Below are 19,084 nucleotides of genomic sequence, written 5' to 3' on the forward strand. Positions count from 1 at the left end.
TCTTCAAAACAACAAAAACATTTCCTTTTTTACCCTTTAATTCTTAGGCCTATTATATAAATATGTGCAGTATTAAATAAACTGGGCCTGAAGCACTGCTTATCAGGAAGCAAACTTTTCCCAAATGTAGCAATTTCTCTCTAAATCCTGCCTGAAAAGAATAGCAATGCTATCACTATCTGGACAGCTTTCTATCCTGTTTAGTGATGCTATTAGTTACATTAGAGGTCTGGAAATGAAAGATAAGACAGATATGGATGTAACCTCATATTTTTGAAAAGGTGTATGTCAAGTGGATCTTCACAAATTTAAGTTAATAAACTGTGGGCTGACTGCATTCATAATAGTGTGTTTGGAGGGCACACATGCAGGAGCAAAGAATCTGAGTGCCTCCCTGACAGAACGTCTGTTCTCTGAATGTGTTCAGAGTGGGAAGATAAAGAGAACAGATTTCCTGGCAGCTTCTTTTTCTTCCAGAACCAGCAAACCATAAACCTACTTCTGACCAGTCCTGTTGCAAAGAAGTGCTTGAACACAACATCTATCAGAGTGCTAGAGTGCTACAACAGCACAAGTTCTGAGGAAGGCTGAGCTTAACTCAGACTCGTGTCTATGCTTTGCTCCTCCCCTTCAATTCCCTTTCCTCACTGACCCTCTTCTCTAACCCTTCCTCTTTTGTGTCTTTTGATGTCTGCAATACACTCATACCAGATGTAATTAAATGACAGATAGCTTTAACTTGTGCAGCTCCATTAATGAATTTCCCAAGATAGAGCTCTTTGCCTGCAATGGTTTCTGAGCTGGCTGCTGCTACAAGGGGCCCCTCTAAAACAGGCATAGTTAACTGGTGGTTTCTGAAACTCTCCAGTTCAGACCTGGCTACTTTCTTGATACTCTCCTCTTTCATCAACTCTTCCCTCTTTCACACACATGTCATCATCCAACTCTTAAGCCAGTATTTCAGAGAAATCCTTCAAATCCTGGCTCTTTCCTTCCTCATGCAATACCGAAATGCACTCTTCCACATTTCCTCTTGGACTTAGCATCTTAGCTGACATCCTCCCCAACTCTCCTGCCACATGTTTGTTCTTCTGAACCTCAGTAGCAAAAGAAATATCCACCCAAGGTCTTTATCAAGTGATACTCTAACTCATCCCTTCTCCCATCCCCTCTCAGCATTGTCTATTTGCTCCCTGCTGCATCTCTTGGGTCTTTCTCAGCGTCCCAGGTCCTCAGTGGGACGGTGATCTGCTTCCAGCTTCATACCACACTGTCCTCACTGATTCATCTCTTTTACTCTCAACCCTCATTCAGTTGCCAAGCTAATTTCTTTTCCCAACTTTCTGTGGAGTTTTCCCCAGGTCTCCCACTCTCAGTTCCAGCGCAATGCTGAACAGTGGTATCTCACTGATACTTTCAATTCAATACACAAAAAAGCAAAGCATTACTGAAACAAATTTGACTGCAGTAATGTGGTTTTATTATTTAAATCACCAAAGAAATTGACTTAAATAAAGTGACACTGTCAAAAACCTGTTTTTTGAAGTTGTGCAAATATAGGCAAATGACCTGATCAAGTACCATACTAAATGAAGAGAGTTCTAGTTAAGCCTAGCTTTTAAGCTATTTTCTAGACAAGCAAGGGAACAGCCATCCATAATAGACACCATATTACCTCTTGACCAGAAACTGTAACATACTCGGCAGAAGGATTCTTGATCTGTTTACAAATGTCTACCAGATGCAACTGGATTTTAGAAAGCACATCCGAGATCTCCTCTTTTTTCTTTCTGATGACAGGGAAGTCCGTAAGGTCCTTGAACAATTGGGTTTTATCTCCAGTCCTATCCATAAGAAGCAAAAGATATAGTAATGGTAAAACCAAAAGACACACTCCCCAGTTCTACTGGCTGTGTCCATATTTTTATTTGTTATTCTCACTTAATACTAGCTTCATTCCTCTCTCAGTAAGTTTTTTCTGTTATTTGTTCATAGTACAGCACATTTACCAAAAGCTGCTATGCACAGTATATAAACACAAAGGCATTTAAACACTGATAGTCCTTTCCCCATTGTATTAAAAAACCCATCTATTGCTATTGCTTTCTACTCGTCTACATTATATTTGCCCTTCTATGCCAAACCCTGCTGACTTGGATTTCTGTCATCTCTCAGTGTGCATCCTGCGGCTTTATGCTTGTTTTCCCTTAGTCAAGTAAAGCAAGAAAAGGAATCACAAGACAGATCGTTCCCTTCTGGCTCAATCCAGAATTTCAGAATACAACTGTTGTCCCAACATGGAGGATCCCAAGTACAGACAACCCCTTTTACCATGATCAAAAGTGAAGCTCTAGATAATTTCTGCATAACAGGAACACAGATTTTTTTGCATATTTAGAATTTGTCCAAATTTGGACAGATTTTAATGAGGATTACAAAGAAAAAAACATCCTATAAAGTTCTCATCAAAGCAGAATGTCACCAGGAGTTTTTCAGAGTACCTTGCTTCTTTTCTAAAGAAATGATTAACCAGAGCAGTTTTTAATACATGCAAAAAATCTGCTCTTTTCTAGTCTTAATGTCAGAAAATGACAAAATAGTTTTGGCTGCAATATCTCAGCTCAGGATTGAAACCTGAAATAACATCATTCAAATATTTAAAACTGGAAGCCGAACAAACTATTAAAAATATTGTTGTCATCAAAAGTAACAAAAATTTAAGTTGTCCTAATAACTATCAGGCAAACAACAAAAAGTAGTACAAACAGGCCTAAATGAACTGAAGTATACATTTGTACTTTAGAGCAAATACAAAACTGTACCATTTAATTAGATAATTACCTTGAAATCTAATATTTGGAGAACAAATAGTTAGCAAACTGAAAGTACTAAAACACAAAAATAATAGAAAGTCTCATTTTCTACTTATATCAATACCCCTTTTGCTTGAGAATGAAACTACAGATGGAGCCAGTGACCATACAGGTAACGCAAAGCTGGACTTTGATTTTGCATTACACAGGATTATTATATAAGTGACAGTAAAGATGCCATTTGTAAATACAGTACTAATTTTTAGAAATGATTTTGTGCTAATTAGACTTGTTTCCATGGGAATGGAAAGGATAAAATGATCGGTAGTAGCCAGCAGCTGATTGTGAAGACTGTCACTATGTGATGTACACCAAAAATTCAAAAACTGACAGTTTAAAAACCCCAACATAAAACCCAACATCTCAAACTCCCCTTAACCCTTAATCTCAAACTCCTCCCTGGAGCAAAGGGCCACTTTTGAAAACTATTACAGGATTTACCTGCACTATACAACTAACACAATGCAATATACACATGCACGTGCAAGCATGCATGTAGCTGTCAACTGCATATTCTCTGTTGTTAGTGAGCATATAAATGTATTTTTAAGAAGGATGGTGGGACATGCAAAGCTTTGAAAAATTTTCACAAACAATAGTAGAAGCCACATTCCTGACTGCAAAGCAGCCACTTTGCTAAAGGTCAAGTCTCACTTCAAAAGGAACAGCTTAAAAACAAAGTATTTCATAAATTGTTAAACAATTTAACATGAGCAAAACACATTTTGCTATAAATTCATTCCCCCAAAGAGCCAAGAAACTAAAAAACTCTTCAACCTGAGGCAGATATCCACTAGGCAAAATATTTGCTTGCCTGGTTTAGGGGAAGGGTATGAGCTGTAGAAAAGCACAATCTCTGCGTAACTATAAGCAACCTGTACATATATAAAATCAAAAATATAAACCTAGGGTATATTAAAATAAGATGTGTAATTCACATAACTGAATACATGTAGTCAGCAAGCCCACAAGGCACAGAAGACTAATCTATTTTCTCTACTTACTTGGCTGCTTCTTCATTAAGGATCTTTAAATAATGTTTTACTGGGGAGAGAAGTTCTGGGATTTCCAAAAGCACATTTTGTAATAGTGGAGTTTTCACTTGAGAATGTATGACTGGAACAAGAGCTTGAATTTCCAAATCCAGACGGGACAGGGTGCTGAGTATCAAGAAAAACTCTTGGGTTGAGCACTGAGAAAGAAGGCAATATGTAAACCATTACAGTGTATTTTCATTTAATCCTACATAGTTGGGGTTTTTTTGCTTTCAGAAAATGACATAAAATACAGTTTAAATGAATTAACTGTAACACAGTTGCATAATCATCACATTCAAAAGGTTAATAAAGCATACTAATTGTTTTAACCATTGTTGTCAACAAACAGTTGAGAGCTGATGTACATTACACTTTTTGCTGGATGGTGGTCTGTAGCACATATGCAGTACACAAATAGCTGAAAAATGGACTAATTATGTGCAAGAATCAAAATCGCAGGCTGAGAAACTTTATGAGTACCACAACTTCTCCATATGGATTTCTGCATCTATGTGCTGTTATCTGAATCCCCAGGCTGCTGTTTTGGCAAGAGGGGGTTTGGAAAGACAAGGTCAGGCACTAAGAGGCAGAGTCTTGGAATAAGAACACAGAAAATAAAAGAAAAAAAAACCCACAGAAAGAGAAAACCAGCAGTCATTGCTTAAAGTGCTTGTAGCTATTGCCAGTTTCAGCCTCTGTCAGGTCACTCCTAGGTCTATGTAATAAGAACACACTAACCTGGACTTTGCCTTTCATCCTCTCCTCAATAGGTAGAAAGAGATTGTTCTACCTATGTCAGACAGTTAGCCAGGTACCACAGAAGAGGAATCTTCCAGATTTCAGCCAATACCACACAGCACTTTCAGAGCTTGCTTCATGATATCCACAGAGCAGGAGCATATTGGTTCCCATAAAGCAGCTTCTCACCATAAACAGTGAAACTCCTTTTTTAAACATTAACATGACTTCTGATGTGGCTCAAATATTTTGCTGTTAGATTCCAGACACTCTTCAAACTCATCAGTTTGCTACCTTCAGTTCATTTCCAAGCATTAGGCAGGACTTTGCAAGCAGTTAACAACTTTAACAGAACGTTGCACTTCCTGCCACGCTCGGAATCCCCTCCATGCAGATGTCCTATTCAACTCTTAGTTACCTGTGGAAGTCATGCTCCACCTGATAGCACGTTTGGTTTTGTGCTACACAACATTTGCATACTAAACGGAACTCAGAGACACTTAATGCCTTCAAACCCTGCTAAATTCAGTGTCACTCCAAGACAATTCCATTTGAGGTTTGAAAAAAGTTGTCCATAAATAGTTATGCCAGCATTTTTTCACATTTTACTGATCCATAGGAACATTCCTTCTTCAGTTTTCTGAACTTCTCCCATCAATCAACTGACACTACTGAAAAGCCATGTTTACATTCCTCATCAGAGGAAGTAAAGTGTTTTGGTTTTGCGTGGCTGGGTTCTGGTGGAGAAGGGGAGCTGCAGGGGTGGCTTCTGCAAGAAGCAGCCAGAAGCTCTCTGCAGGCCCCACAGAGCAAACAGCAGCCAGCTGATGGTCAGAGTCATTGCTGACCAAGGCTGAGGCCATCAGCGATGGTCACAGTGCCTCTGGGAACCACATTGGGAGAAAAAACCCACAAGCAGCTGCTTTTTGCCCCCAGAGAAGGGGGTGAGAAGGTGTAAGAAACTGTGCAGACACCAAGGCTGGTGAGAAGTGAAGAGGAGGTGCACCAGGTGCCAGAGAGAAGATGCCCCTGCAGCCCCTGGAGAAACCCATGGTGGAGCTGGTGTCCCCCCACAGCCCATGGAAAAGGCTGAGACCCCCCCTGCAGCCCGCGGAGAGGCCCCTTATATTCCAGGTCCTTATATTCCAACGAATTACATGATTACCATTTCCTTTCAGAAACTAATCCATAAAGCAGTAAGTATTGCCATGTAAAAGTTTTATCCAATAGCCTCAACTTCCCATCCATTAAATTAATACTCTCCTGTATTACACTAACTCAACTCCCTCTTTGCTCTTAATACTCTTCAGATATCTCTAAACCTTCTGACATCTTTTAATCATCAATTTAACCACACAATAATCTTCTGATCTATCCTCATGAACAGTCCATTATTCAGCCACATGAAAACTTTGGCAGTCCCCTGCACTTGCTGCAATTTATCAACATCTTTCTGATAATCTGGAATTTACTTATTCTATCTTGTAAAAGCTCTAACAAAATAAAATAAAATAATAAAACAGTAAATCTGTCAATGGCATCTGAAGTCAAAGCACAAAGGAAAGGTCTGAAAGACTAAACAGGTGATAAATCCAGTCTTGGACTCAACGTCAAAATAAAGTGCAGTATGACTGACTGCATCATCATCATCAACCTTGATGCACATAAAGGACAAAATTCTGGAAGACTTCCTTTGACTACAAAATTACTCAAAGAAGTAAAGGCTGAAGCCTTGCTACACAAAACTGTGAAGTAGGTCCCTGGAGCATCAAGTGATTCACAGGAGAACAATGTCCAGAAAAGAAGAACAAGCAAATATGGACTTTAAGAAACATATCAGTTTAACAGGTGGCATTTTTTGGGCTTTTCTTTACATTATTCTTTTTAAAAAAGAATTCCAATAGTTATTTAATTACTACACTACCTATAGGAGGGTGGGTTACAAATATGCAAGAACACCTGTCTGAGGAGTTCTTCCACCAGGGTGGTGAGGCTGGTAAAGGTGAGGCTTCAATAACAGGAGGAAGCCAGGTTTTTATAGTGTCACCTATAAAAGAATCTGTGGAGGGAAAAAACACACACACACAAACTTGGTTGTGTATAAAAGATACTGTAAACAACCCTGAAAGTAATCATGAGATGTCTTGAAGGATGCTTAATGAATATGCTGAAGCTTCTCACAGCAACTCTGATAGTCTACACACCACAACAGTCACCTAATGAGTTAAAAAAATCGATGCTACTGTGGGATACAATCTACAGGTGGGAAATTCAACATGCTTTACTGCAAACAACTTTGTTAAACACAACACTCCCAAGAAAGAGAGTAAACATCCCTATTTTGTGCTTATTCAGAGTATTACTGTTTCCCCTGGCTTCATTTTGGTAGCACTGCAGGACTTCGCATCTAAAATTTAATGGCTCCGCTGAAGAAATGATTTACTAAGCAAACCGATAACTTGGAACAGACACATAAAAATAACTCCAAAAAGCTGGGCCCCATTAAGTGGGAGTTTTAGTCAAAAAAAGAATGTTTACTGAGCAGAGGGTACAAATAAAACAAACATTTATGGATCAAGCCTGTATAAATATTTATCTTCTGAAACACACTGCATGAAACCAGGCATGAAAACAGCAAATAACATCAGAATGGCCCTGCAGGAAACATTTTTACAAGTACCCATGGCACGTGTTCTCTGTGTTGGTTTTTAGACCTACTCAAGCACAGGTCTCTGACAGCTCTGTGCACTCCAAGGCAAGACTATGCAGTCATCACTTTGAGACAAAAAAAGTAGTGTCCTGCCATTTGTATTTCCTACAGTCCTGAGGTGTAGATCACAAAAGGAAATGTATGTGGCCTAAAGTTTTTTCCTTTACTCCGTGGCTCTCTCCAAGGGCTACAGGACATGGCTAAAATAGTTACAGAAGGCATTGAGACAGTGTCTTCCAGCAAGATCTAAATCTGCACCAACTCCAGGCACTGCTGCCTCTCAGTTTACTGCTGAAGTCAACTTCCGAATGCTACCAAGAAGTCTTCAAACAATTAATCTCCAGCCATACTTCTCTTGCCATAGAGAAGGGTGAGGCCATTCTGCTGTTGACAGTGTTTCTGCCTTGAAAGATGTCAGGTACTGGAGCTGCAGGAACTGAGAACAACCAGTCCTCATATATTAATTCCACTCTCCATAGCAACAGCAACATTGCTTGTCTCCTTAACCATTCCCTAGTTCTCTTCCAGGCTGGAGCAAACCCACCACTAGCAATACAACCTCCAAGGTTAATATCTAATTCCCACTACAAAGAATGCTGTTCTAATACCAGGTTGCTCATACCTGGAGGCAGATCAGCAATATTTCTTGGTGGTTTGGGGTAATGGGAAGTTATGGAGGGTCAAATTAACAACTGCCAATTTGAATGATACTACCAGATGAGAATCATTAGCAGACTTTAAAAAAGGAAAATATACAATGATGCTATTTACTCAAAGACCTCCAATAAAAATGCTTTGCCTTGCAAAGTCAGTTCCAAACCAAAGCAATTTTTGGCCTTCTGTTTTTTCCTGTCTCCTCTAGAGGTTACTAGTGCAACGTGCAGTCCATGACAAAATACCTGCAGTGGCTGACCTGAATGAAAGATGTTTGGAACATCTGAGATAATCCAGCCACCTCTGTACAGTGCTGAGGTCTCCTTTCATGAAACATTCCTCCTCAAATTCTAATGTCATTGAAATCTAAATCACAGAATCACAAGGTTGAAAAAACCTTTAAGATCATCAAAAGGACCTGAAGGATTAAATATTTGTCACATTCACCTATTTTTCCTGCAGTTGACATTGAATTAACAAGCCTGTATTACAGCATATTTCCTTGGTTAAGCCATCAACACATTTCACTGGGAGTTTTGGAATCCTTAGTGGGAATAAATTGCAGGGAACCTTATTTTGAGCATGTGAGAGATGGACATCTGGAATTAACAGAACTGGAAAGGCTCCTAGTGGGAGATTAAATGGCAGAGTTTAATGGATACTCCAAAAAAAAATCATGAAAACCAGTAACTCTGTGTTCTTGAATATGTATCTGTTTTGCAGGGACCTTTCTTCAGGCTCCCTATTCACTGTCTGTCTAGACTATGGAATCTGTTTCCCCAAGTTTGCTTTTGATTCTTTATTCAAAACAGACACAGTTTTTCAGGGACACTGTCATCTCCTCAAACTCCTAAAGATCTTCAGTCCTCTGGGCACTCTCCACAGTGTTCTGCAATGAATGACAAACTAGACTTTTACCAAGTGAAGCAAACTCATCAAAGGAAGAGTGTGCTTGGAGCTCCCCCCACCCCATTTACCCTTCTTCATAGTCTTGCTGGTGCACTTCTCACCCACAACGTCTTTCCACCATCTGAATCACTAAACATGTAACTTCTTGCTACAGTGGCTGTTGTTAAAATAAACTACAGTCACCTCATTCCAAAAATCCTATGAAAATACAGGGGCTCTGAATGGTTCCACCTAAGTAGTGGCTTTAAAGCAGAGAAGGGCAATCAGGCTTTGAAATAGGAGGGGACACAGGTACAAAATAATACTGAAAAAAAAGGGGCCAGAAAAAAAGGGAAGCACAGAATAGCAGTAGAGATTTGCCAGGATGTTGTGAGACACAGATGTATCCCTACAAACCTTCTTAGGTATCACTCAACCTGAAATTAGTTAAACCATTAAAAAGTAAATTTTCCAATTCCTGGACAGTTGTTTTGAACGAACAATTATATCATGTGGATACAGCACACTTTAGAGGCTGAGGAAGTTGGTGGACTCAGCCCTTTCAAATACCATTACAGCTGGATCTCTGTATCCATTCATTGAAATACACAAGTCTTTCTGCTGCAACACATTAGGGCTTTAAAAATTATTCCAGAACAGAATTTCAGATTTTCAAAGAGGAAACCTTTGTGCTGAACCATTCAAAGAAATTACAACTCTGTTCTCTTTCTACCCACCTATTCCTTCATTTAAAACAAACTGTCAAAACCCTTCTATACAGCAGTGAAATGAAAGAACATGAAGTACTGCACAGGTGCTATTAGCACATTAATCTGCTTCAACTAAGAATTGTCAGTGTCTCATTACAAGTAATTCTTATTAAAATGTGCAACTGAGATGCGAATTACAGAATTCATAAACAAATTAACATTCATTTGAAAATAGCTAGCTACAGCCAAGTGGTTTCACTTGCAAGTGTGATTTTAGATAAGTATAAAACAATGTGTTGCGTTCTGTAAAGGGAAGTAATTTATGGCACAAAGACCTATTACACCATCCCATCTCATTGAATCCAGCCACTAAATCATAAGTATCATAGATGTTTTTCCTGTTAGCATTAGCAATACAGTATATGTATTCTAGATTTCTACTCAAGACATTTCTTCTACCAGCGTATCACTGATACAAAATAAGGTTCTACCATAAGACAAAAATAATTTTTATAACTTGCATCCCTTTAGGATGTCAGCCTCAGTCTTACTAAGAATATTGTTAAACAAACAGGAAAACCTATGGAAGTATATTAAGACAGAATAATGCTATTTAGAAAACAATAAATTAGGATAATTACGGGTATACCTTTTTATGAAAAACACTGCAGAGGCCTCTCTCTATATCTGGCAGCTTACAAAGAAGATTTCGAATCTGACCAAATACAGTGGATTCTGACTGTAGAATTTCAGACACAGCATCAAGCCGGGCGTTTATTTCACTGTAAAAGAATAATCATAAGATCAATAAAGCAAAACTCTGTTCCTCTGACAGGCAGCCACAGAACTAGTGAACTTTCTCCTCTAGTTTGTTTAGGTTTTGCTGCATTGTGTTTTTTTAAAAACTTTGACTAAGGGCACATAGTAGGCAAGAATTAATAAATGCTGAGAAATTCAGACTTTCATTTCAGATGCAAGAAAAACCTTACATAGAAGCTTATTAAGCCTTCCTTTGGCTCAAACAACCAAACATAAATTTCATGTTCTTCTAGTGGTACACAGTATGAGCAGCACTGAATCTTGAATACTTAACCTTAAATTTGCAAGTAAGTTCCAGGGGGGAGAGGGAGGCTGGGGGGCGGGACAGACGGGGGGAGATTAGGCTTGAACTCTATAAAGTATACTTTATTCCAAAAGGGTATAAATATTAGTTATCATTTTGCCTGGTTTTTTATCCTGACCAGCAACTGGCAATAACATGAATCAGAACCATGTTGGGGTTTTGGCTGCCTTTTTTTTTTTAACTTCCAAAATCTGTAACATCAAATCTCCACATTTCAGGACTTACGTGAAACAGTGAGGAAATACTTCTTATGCACAGAAACAATTCTGTAGTTCTTTGCACCTCCCTTACAATCATATTCTTGCAGCCATTATTGGAAAAGAGCTTTTAAAATGGACAACTTACTGCCAAGATTCACCTGTATCCACACTGATGCTAATGGCACAGCTAAAATTTCTACCAGGTCCATGAACTGGCTGTAGTTTGCAGACCTAAGCTTAACTCCCATTTCTGCTTTTTTGTGCAACCAAATTGCCTCCTTGCTACCTTCTAGGCAAAGACTGAGATTAGGATTACAGGGGTGCTTCCAAAACATACAGGTTAAGAGTTTATCTTTGGGAGCTGGTGAGCCAAAGCACTGTCAGTTCATGCAGCCCAAAGGAAACAGAGCGAAAGGTAGCTAGCTGGCTGAGGGACAGCACTGAAACGGACATGTCAAAGCTGAATAGCACCATCCCTCTGAATGCAGCTTTTCCACCTTCAGGCTTTATCTCTAAGGTGCAGAGTTTGTGTGCGCTACAAAACTGAGTCGACTAGGTGAAAGTTGTGCTCAGACTGCTGAGGTTTCACCACAAAAACATCTGCTCTGTGGGTACTAGCGCGCTGGAAGGCTTTAGCTGGCGTTGGGAAAGTTTCCGGCAAGTAAGGCTAAATCTGAAACATCATGTTCCAAGACACTCTAAAAATCCTCAAGACGTCCCAGTGCTTATTTTAAAACCCTTGCAGTCTCTTCCAGAATGACAACTAAGCCTTATCACAACATTCTCCTCCTGAGACAAGAAAGTTCAGAAATTCCCCAGGCTGTTCTGTGTGTGCCTGTCCACCCTTGCAGGTTAAGAACAAAGCTGTCTTCTGATACAGACACTTCATACAGCAGCCAAGTGTGTGCAAGGCAAATACAGCCCAGCCCACGTCGGTTCTCATGGACTAGCGAGATGCTTAGAGCTCAGGAAGCACAGAAGGATAAAAAGAAAGGATGCAATCAAAATGTAAGGTTTTGGGGGAGGCTGCTGCTCTTGTCCCTGACTTTTACTGCAGAACTGACTCGCCACTTTTCATTGTACCTGCTAACAAATACTATCCATGAGAAAAACAATAAAATTAGGCAGCTCCACAGGTTGCAGGCATTACAACAGACCAGCAGTCAGAGGCCTCTGGCCCTGAAGACAGCTAAATCTGAGTCCTGGAAATTTTATTACATGCCATCATGACTGGATGTGCCCTGGGATACAAATAAATCTTACAGCATTTAAGTGCCAGGATTTTTTCAGTGACCTGCTGCTTTACACTAAAACAATAAAACCAGTGAAACTACAAATGGTGTGCTTTAATCCCAGAGCAGCCTTGCTGTACATCACCAGGGTTTGCAGTGCCCCACCTGCCATCATCTACCTGGAGCACAGGTGGATGCACTCCTTCATAGCCACTATGTGAACTGGGGACAGACTTTATGCTCACTTGACCCTGGGCACTGACTACAGAACTCCATCAGTTATCTCTGAGCTGGACCACAGCCTCTCCAATCATATCATAACCACCGAAATATTCCAGTATTTTGAAGGACTGAAATGTCAGGCTTTGTAGGCTCTGCTTAGCAGCCCTGTTGCAGGTCACAGGAATACCTTCCTCCCCATCACCATTCCACCCTTCCAGCAAAATACACAAAACTAAAAACTCTTCCCACTCCTCTGGGCAGGCAGGCAACTTGGAAGCAGCAGCAGCAGACGGCGGCTACTGTCAGTGCAACTGCTCTCAGAGGGGCTGTTTACAGCACAGAACACATTTGAGCTTTAAATCCCATCCTTAAGAGCCACAATCACGTATCTGGTGTAGAGTGGCAGGGTTACTAAGTTATGCAACCAAATAACCAAAGAGCAGACTGTTGGCATCCATACAGAGTATCCAAGACAGCAGAGATTTAAGCTTTGCGCATCAATTAGTGAGGTGCTCTACAACTGGGTAATGGAAAGGAAATTGAGAAGTGTTAATATCAGTGAGGAAGTAATAAAATACCCCGAGTAGGCAGCTTTGAAGCTAGCAAATGTTTACACTGAAATTCTGAAAGGTCACTATCATCAGCCACAACTACATTTTCATGGAGAAATATTAAAATTCACTGTACTGAAGACCCTGGAATGCTCCTCTGTGTGAAGGAGTAGTGAACTGTTAAATTATACACATGTGTACCTTAAAAAAGAAAATAATCTGTGCTTTTGTTATAAAAAGCACGTGTAAACAAAATAATTCTGTTCTAGAACATTGTCACTTAATTTGAACAGCATGATTTTATCTGTGACCAACAGTAATATGTAAAATAGCTGCAGATATTAAAAAAACCCTCCTCCCTTCAAAGCTTAATCTCCACTTTAATCATCCTCACATATGGCCATGTTACTGCAGCCCCAGCAATCTAAAACTAAGCATCCATACAGTTTTTCTGCTTTAATCCTACAAATAAGAAAGGGTCAGGAAAACGGTATCCAGTATCAAATGACCCATTTTTTCCACCTGTAAACAAAACATACCAGGTTTTCTATTTCAAAAGCCAGAAAGTATAGTGAAGAGTTATGTAAAGCTACACGTGTAACAGGAAGGAAAGACAGGGAAAAGAAATTATAAAAACAGCCAGATGACTAATTCCAAAGTATGCTTTTAAACGTTAACTATTTATACTTAAGCTAATAAACATTTTGTTGAACACCACTATATTTTACTGATCTTTGTTAAACCACCTCAGAAGACGTTTGTTCTATGCTGCACAGTTATTCAACACATCTGATGTATGGTTCGGGGTTTCTAATCTCTCATGGTCTGGAAAAATGTTCCATCAGTAGAAAATCTGAATCTAGGATTCTACAACAAAACTCAGCAGCTTATGCTAAGAACCCTTCTCACATTTTATAAACTGGCTATTACTTCATTCTCTATTTAGGTGTGATATTGGACTATTCTTTCCCATCTGTATAAACCATGTCAGCAACCTGAGCTCTATCCAATTTTCCAAACAATCTTCTGTGAAATAATGTAACATAAGTCAGTTGACTAAAAGCAATACACTTACTTCTGCTGCACCCTCCACCTCAGAATAGCATCATTAATACAATACTAAAAATCACTCTGTAATGTATTTAAACATAACACAATCTAAATGCAGAATTTTTTTATTCTAGTCACTTAAAAGAACTACTTGAAATTGAGATACCCCTTTGTATTGTTCTACTGCCAGAGGTGAACAATACAGAATACTAGCAAACACAAAAACATTTGAATCCTGAACTGAAAGTTATTTTAACAAAGCTGAAGGCTGCAGATACGAATGCACTGTACTGAATTATCATCTGAACATCTTAACAATATAAACAGGACAGCTGTTTGCTGGCATGCTAAAAGATACGTTCGCCTCTCACACAGTGAAGCAAAACATTTTTAGATGTGATATCATTTTAATTAAAGCAGGGGGAAACTCATAACATTACTGTATAGGAACTGCAGAAAATTGTCAGTCATATAAAGTCTTTTATACAAGGTAAATAAATACAAATTGATCAGAAATCTCTTAGCTTAAGATAAATGTGTGAAGCACAAGTTCACTGATTATGGTAGTACATAGGTTCAAGTATACAGTGAATGTATAAAATGTACTAAATGTGTTTAGAAACCACAGCAATAAGCAAAACTACCAGTCACCAGAATTCAACAGCTGAAAAAATATAATGGAAGGTATGAAACAACAAACATTGCTTTCCCTCAGATACATTATCTAAATCAAAGCCTAGCAGCCCCCTGTCTAACTGCAGAATTTCAAAGGAAGAAAATGTATTACTTAACCATCGAGCAAATGCAAGATTCACAGGGGTATCAACTGTGCCTGAGGAAGTCTCTGAACTGCAAATTGCTGGAAACTGGGAGAGTGCTTGCTCTGCTCCCACTCTGCTCTGATAGTGGCTGCTTACCTAAGATAAATGCATGAAGCATTTACCTAAGCACAGTACAAGGTGAATGCTATCACAATTTCTGCTGCTTTATATTTTGTCTCACTTACACTTTTTTCATCTTCCTTCTGAACACAGTTTACAAAGACTTCATGAGCCGATCAAGTTAAAGACCATGTAAAAGAGTACAGAGTGTTTTCTGCTTCAGATCACTGTTTTACATAACAAGCAATTAATGTCATCAAAACCCAAAGCCATGGCAGAATTACCACTCTACAATCCATAAAAAAGTACGTATGTCTTTCTAAACAACAATCACACAAAAATACACTCGATCTCTGGCTTTTTTACCTAAGTGGCAACGTTAGAATCTGGGCAACTTTATGGGATAAATCCAGAATTGTTAATTTCTGTGGTGGCCACTGTAATTTTATGCATTAACAACAAAGAAAGAGTACAAATGGGTAATTATATCATAATTACGGCAGTGACATTTAAGTGAAACCTAAAAAAACCTTAGCAACCTTCTGGACTTGTTCACTTTTTTTTTCTATACACAGGAGAAAGAGTAATTTAGTCTCAAACCTCCTATTGTCTTACACTCCTCCAGGGAGGCTAAGCATTTCCCTAAATAAACACGCAGCCAGGAGAAGACAATATTCCTGATGGATCTCAAATACTTAACAGCAATATACAAGTAATATAAACTTTGTCTTCACATCTGTTTAAGAGATTGTGTAAAATATGCAAATGGTAATCAAACACTTTTGTTTATGCTCACACCCAATGTATTTCAGCTACTGGTGACAAAAAAGGGAACTGTTAGATACTTTAGCCAACATGAATGAATTCCTGATTACTACATTTATAAGGAGTTAGACAGAGCATTCAATGGTGCCACAACAGAGCTAGCAGAAATGAATGAGTACATGTGATGATGCTGCAGTCTTTTTCTTTACTACAACAATTTTGAGATCTCAGGCATATGCTGTAACCTGCATTTGTGCATTTTGTATTGGCAGTGATGCTATAAAATCTTTATTGTTAGGAGGAAAATTTAGCCTGTGAAATTCTGATGTGGGATGGTTGGAATTTATCCCTAAATCACTGCTGCAAAGAAAGATTCTAATCCAACTCTGGGTGATGATGATGGCTAAAGGAAACCAGTTTAACTCTGAATTAAGATGGGTTTCTTTAAAGACCTTTAGGTAGTTTGTTTTACTGCCTAGGTCTCTTAATTATGGGACAAGGTCAAACTTCAAAGCCTTTCCTTTAGGATGGTACTTTGTGCACAGAAGTATAAATAAAACAGCACTCAATACATTCAAAGTTAAGAGGATTTAGAACAAGCTGGTTTCATATTCGGAAAGACATGTTGCCAACATCACTATAAAGGGATGCTCTTCTTTCCAGTGCTGCAGCACATCTCCAAATAAAGGTGACATTGCATTGGTAATACCAATTTACACTCTTTCTCTTCTTTAATAGTAGATAAGGAAGCATCTGCAGTTCTGAACTGTGCAGTTCTAAATCTGCCAAAGCTACAGTCGTTCTGTGCTCTTGCAGGCAAAGTATAGTCAAGCTAATAGAAATTATTGGTATTATCTTACAAAACTTTGTGTCAGCCTCAATAAAAGCATGATGTCATTCTACAGTGGAAGAACTGGGGTACAACAAAGCTACTGGAGTAACAGCGAGAAAAATGGAAAACTTATTTTTGAGATACTTCATTTCCCTAGCACAAAGCAAAGGTTAAAATATTTCTGGCAACTCTCTGAATACACAAAAATTTTGCCCTTCCTTGAGATTTAAACATCAGCTTTAACTAGAAAAAGATAAATTATTATAATTTGACTACAAATAAATAACAAGCAAGGAACTAGTTCTAACCATTCTAACCCATATTTACTACTGGTAAACAGTGTGCTGTGGAGACAAGATCATGAACTACATCACAGTAAAAAGCTGAAATACCTTGGGGTGAATTTGGGGACAAAAATGTGAGCTCATCCTAACAAGGTTTTAAGTGATCTGCTGATGCCCCTTGCAGCACACAAAAAGAGGTTTCATCACCATGTATTTGATGTGGTCTAGAATACTTTTTAACTAATTAGTTCCATGCTTCTGGACTTCTACTAATGGTCTGGAAGAATTTAGACTTTTTCATTTTCCATGAACTCAGCACCAGTGGCAGCATCAGAGTGTTTGACATGGAGGTGTATTGGGAATACTGAGAAAACACTGACCCTCGTGCTGGCTACACCTTGCCACTACCTCAGGGTCTGCACAGAAAGCAGGGACACTGGACCTCCAGGTGAGGTGGGTATTGCCACTTTTATCTCACTACATCTCTGTTACTGCAGAGGACCAAGACATTGATGAAACCTTTGACAACCACTCTTTTCCCATGGCACACTGACTTACATTAGAGGCGTTTAGTTTTTTGCTCTACATTTAGTCCAGGACACTAAGCATGTTCTGTGGCTTGTGCTACACCAGAACTGACACGTGTATCCTCAAAACACAGATGTGAAGTCATGTGTGCAGGCAAGAGAATGGGTGTTTGTCCTATTTCAGCACACACTAACAAGGCCTGTTGTCCCCAAAAAAGAAAGTTTCCCACGTTGTAAGTTGCATGACCGCTGAACTCTATGTTTAGGGCATTCTGCTATCCCTAATCTTATAATTAACCTCATTACGTTAGCTTCTGCATATCATACATAACATACAAAAAAACCCTAAGAGAGTTAACAGAATATGAAAAACATACAAATTTACTTCATAAAACAGCAGCTATCATCCCAAAGAGAGAGCACTGTGCAAACTACTATATTCGCATCACACACACAAGAAACATCACTTCCAGCTTTTAAAATTTTGTATTAGATACTTTCATAACTCACAAACTAAGAGCATGTTTTTCAGTCAAAGATGTTCCAACCAACTCAGCTTTCTATTTCCTTTTCTTCCTGCTCCCCCTACAGAAATTAAGCAAGAAAGGTACTTGATGGAATTTAACATTTAAAAGGCAAGATGAGCAAGGCAAGATAAGGGGTCTGTAATCCACAAAGATGGAACTCAAATCAGCAGACTCCTTCAAAAAACGATGACTTTCCTGATTCCTCCTAAAAAGTTCAGTCTTCAATGATTCACACATTCTTATCTCATCATTGTATACCTAGGTGAGTAAGTGAGGACATTAGAACTTCCTTGATGAAGCCAAGGTACTGATCACTGATGATCTAACAGACAACTTCAGGATTGCCCAAATGAGCTGTCTGTACACATTCCACCTTTATTCAGTCTAGTGTATAGTTTCTCCCCTGGAAATTTAATCATCATCCCTAGTGATTTTCAACTATAAGGCATAAAGCAATATGCAATTAATCCTCTCACTTTCTGATACACTAAGGGAAATGCATCTGCCCACTGACTAGAAAAGACGCAGCACAGAAACCCTACTTCCTCTGAAAATGTCACTCCAGGAGGCACAGGTGAATTACAATTACAGACTGTTCTCTGAGAGCATTTGTGTGCATTAATGGAAACGATATTGCTGAATGTCTGATGCACTGAGTACATGAAATTACAACAAAGTCAGAAAGGGAGAAATACGCAGAAACAAAATAGCTTTTTTAGCTTCAAGGAGGGAGCAGTGTCCCCTACAACCACAGAGCTTCCTTCCATACTGAGAAACAAGGCTAGAAAGGGGAAGTAGCAATCTGCAGAATTATGGAATCCTAGAATCTCCGGAGTCGGAAGGGACCCATAAGCATCAGTGAGTCCAACTCCTGGCTCCACACAGGCCCAGCCAAGTCAGAGCATGGGACTGAATGCATCGTCCAGAAGCTTCTTGACCTCAGTCCAGCTCAGAGGTGTGACCCCTTCCCTGGGGAGCCTGTTCCAGTGCCTGACCCCCCTCTCAGTAAAGAACCTCTTCCTAGGACCCATCCAAAACCTCCCCTGTCGCAGCTTTGAAGGAGCAAAGAGCAGAGAAAGAGAAGAAACCAAAACTGCAAATTTGTAAAGCTGGTTCTGCACTGAAACAAGGAAGAATTGCTTCTTTCTTAACCAGCAAATTTAGCTGTTTACTGAGAAGGCCTGAAGTCCCAAGCAGATTTCTGTCCTCTGCGTCCACGTAAGGGCTCTATTTTACTGTTGACTGGTATTTCACCTGCTGCAAGCTCAGAGACACTCAAC

The 19,084-nt window shown here is 39.2% G+C and overlaps 1 protein-coding gene and 1 pseudogene across 2 annotated transcripts in view; both read right to left on the bottom strand.

The window, feature by feature from the left end:
• LOC311199749 (tubulin polyglutamylase TTLL13-like) overlaps positions 1-19,084 on the bottom strand; it is a 176,020-nt pseudogene that overhangs the window by 101,052 nt on the left and 55,884 nt on the right. The window lies entirely within an intron of this gene.
• Positions 1-19,084, bottom strand: part of LOC311199712 (DNA mismatch repair protein Msh3-like) — a gene marked incomplete at its 5' end in the record, with an annotated part of 87,783 nt that overhangs the window by 37,354 nt on the left and 31,345 nt on the right. The window contains 3 exons of the mRNA XM_084273849.1: positions 1,676-1,844; positions 3,878-4,065; positions 10,260-10,392. Of these exons, the coding sequence (XP_084129975.1) occupies positions 1,676-1,844; positions 3,878-4,065; positions 10,260-10,392 (490 nt within the window). The remainder of the gene's footprint in view (positions 1-1,675; positions 1,845-3,877; positions 4,066-10,259; positions 10,393-19,084) is intronic.

This window comes from Gallinula chloropus, assembly GCF_964237585.1.
Source record: "Gallinula chloropus genome assembly, chromosome: 21".
In the NCBI taxonomy this organism is placed as follows: Eukaryota; Metazoa; Chordata; class Aves; order Gruiformes; family Rallidae; genus Gallinula; species Gallinula chloropus.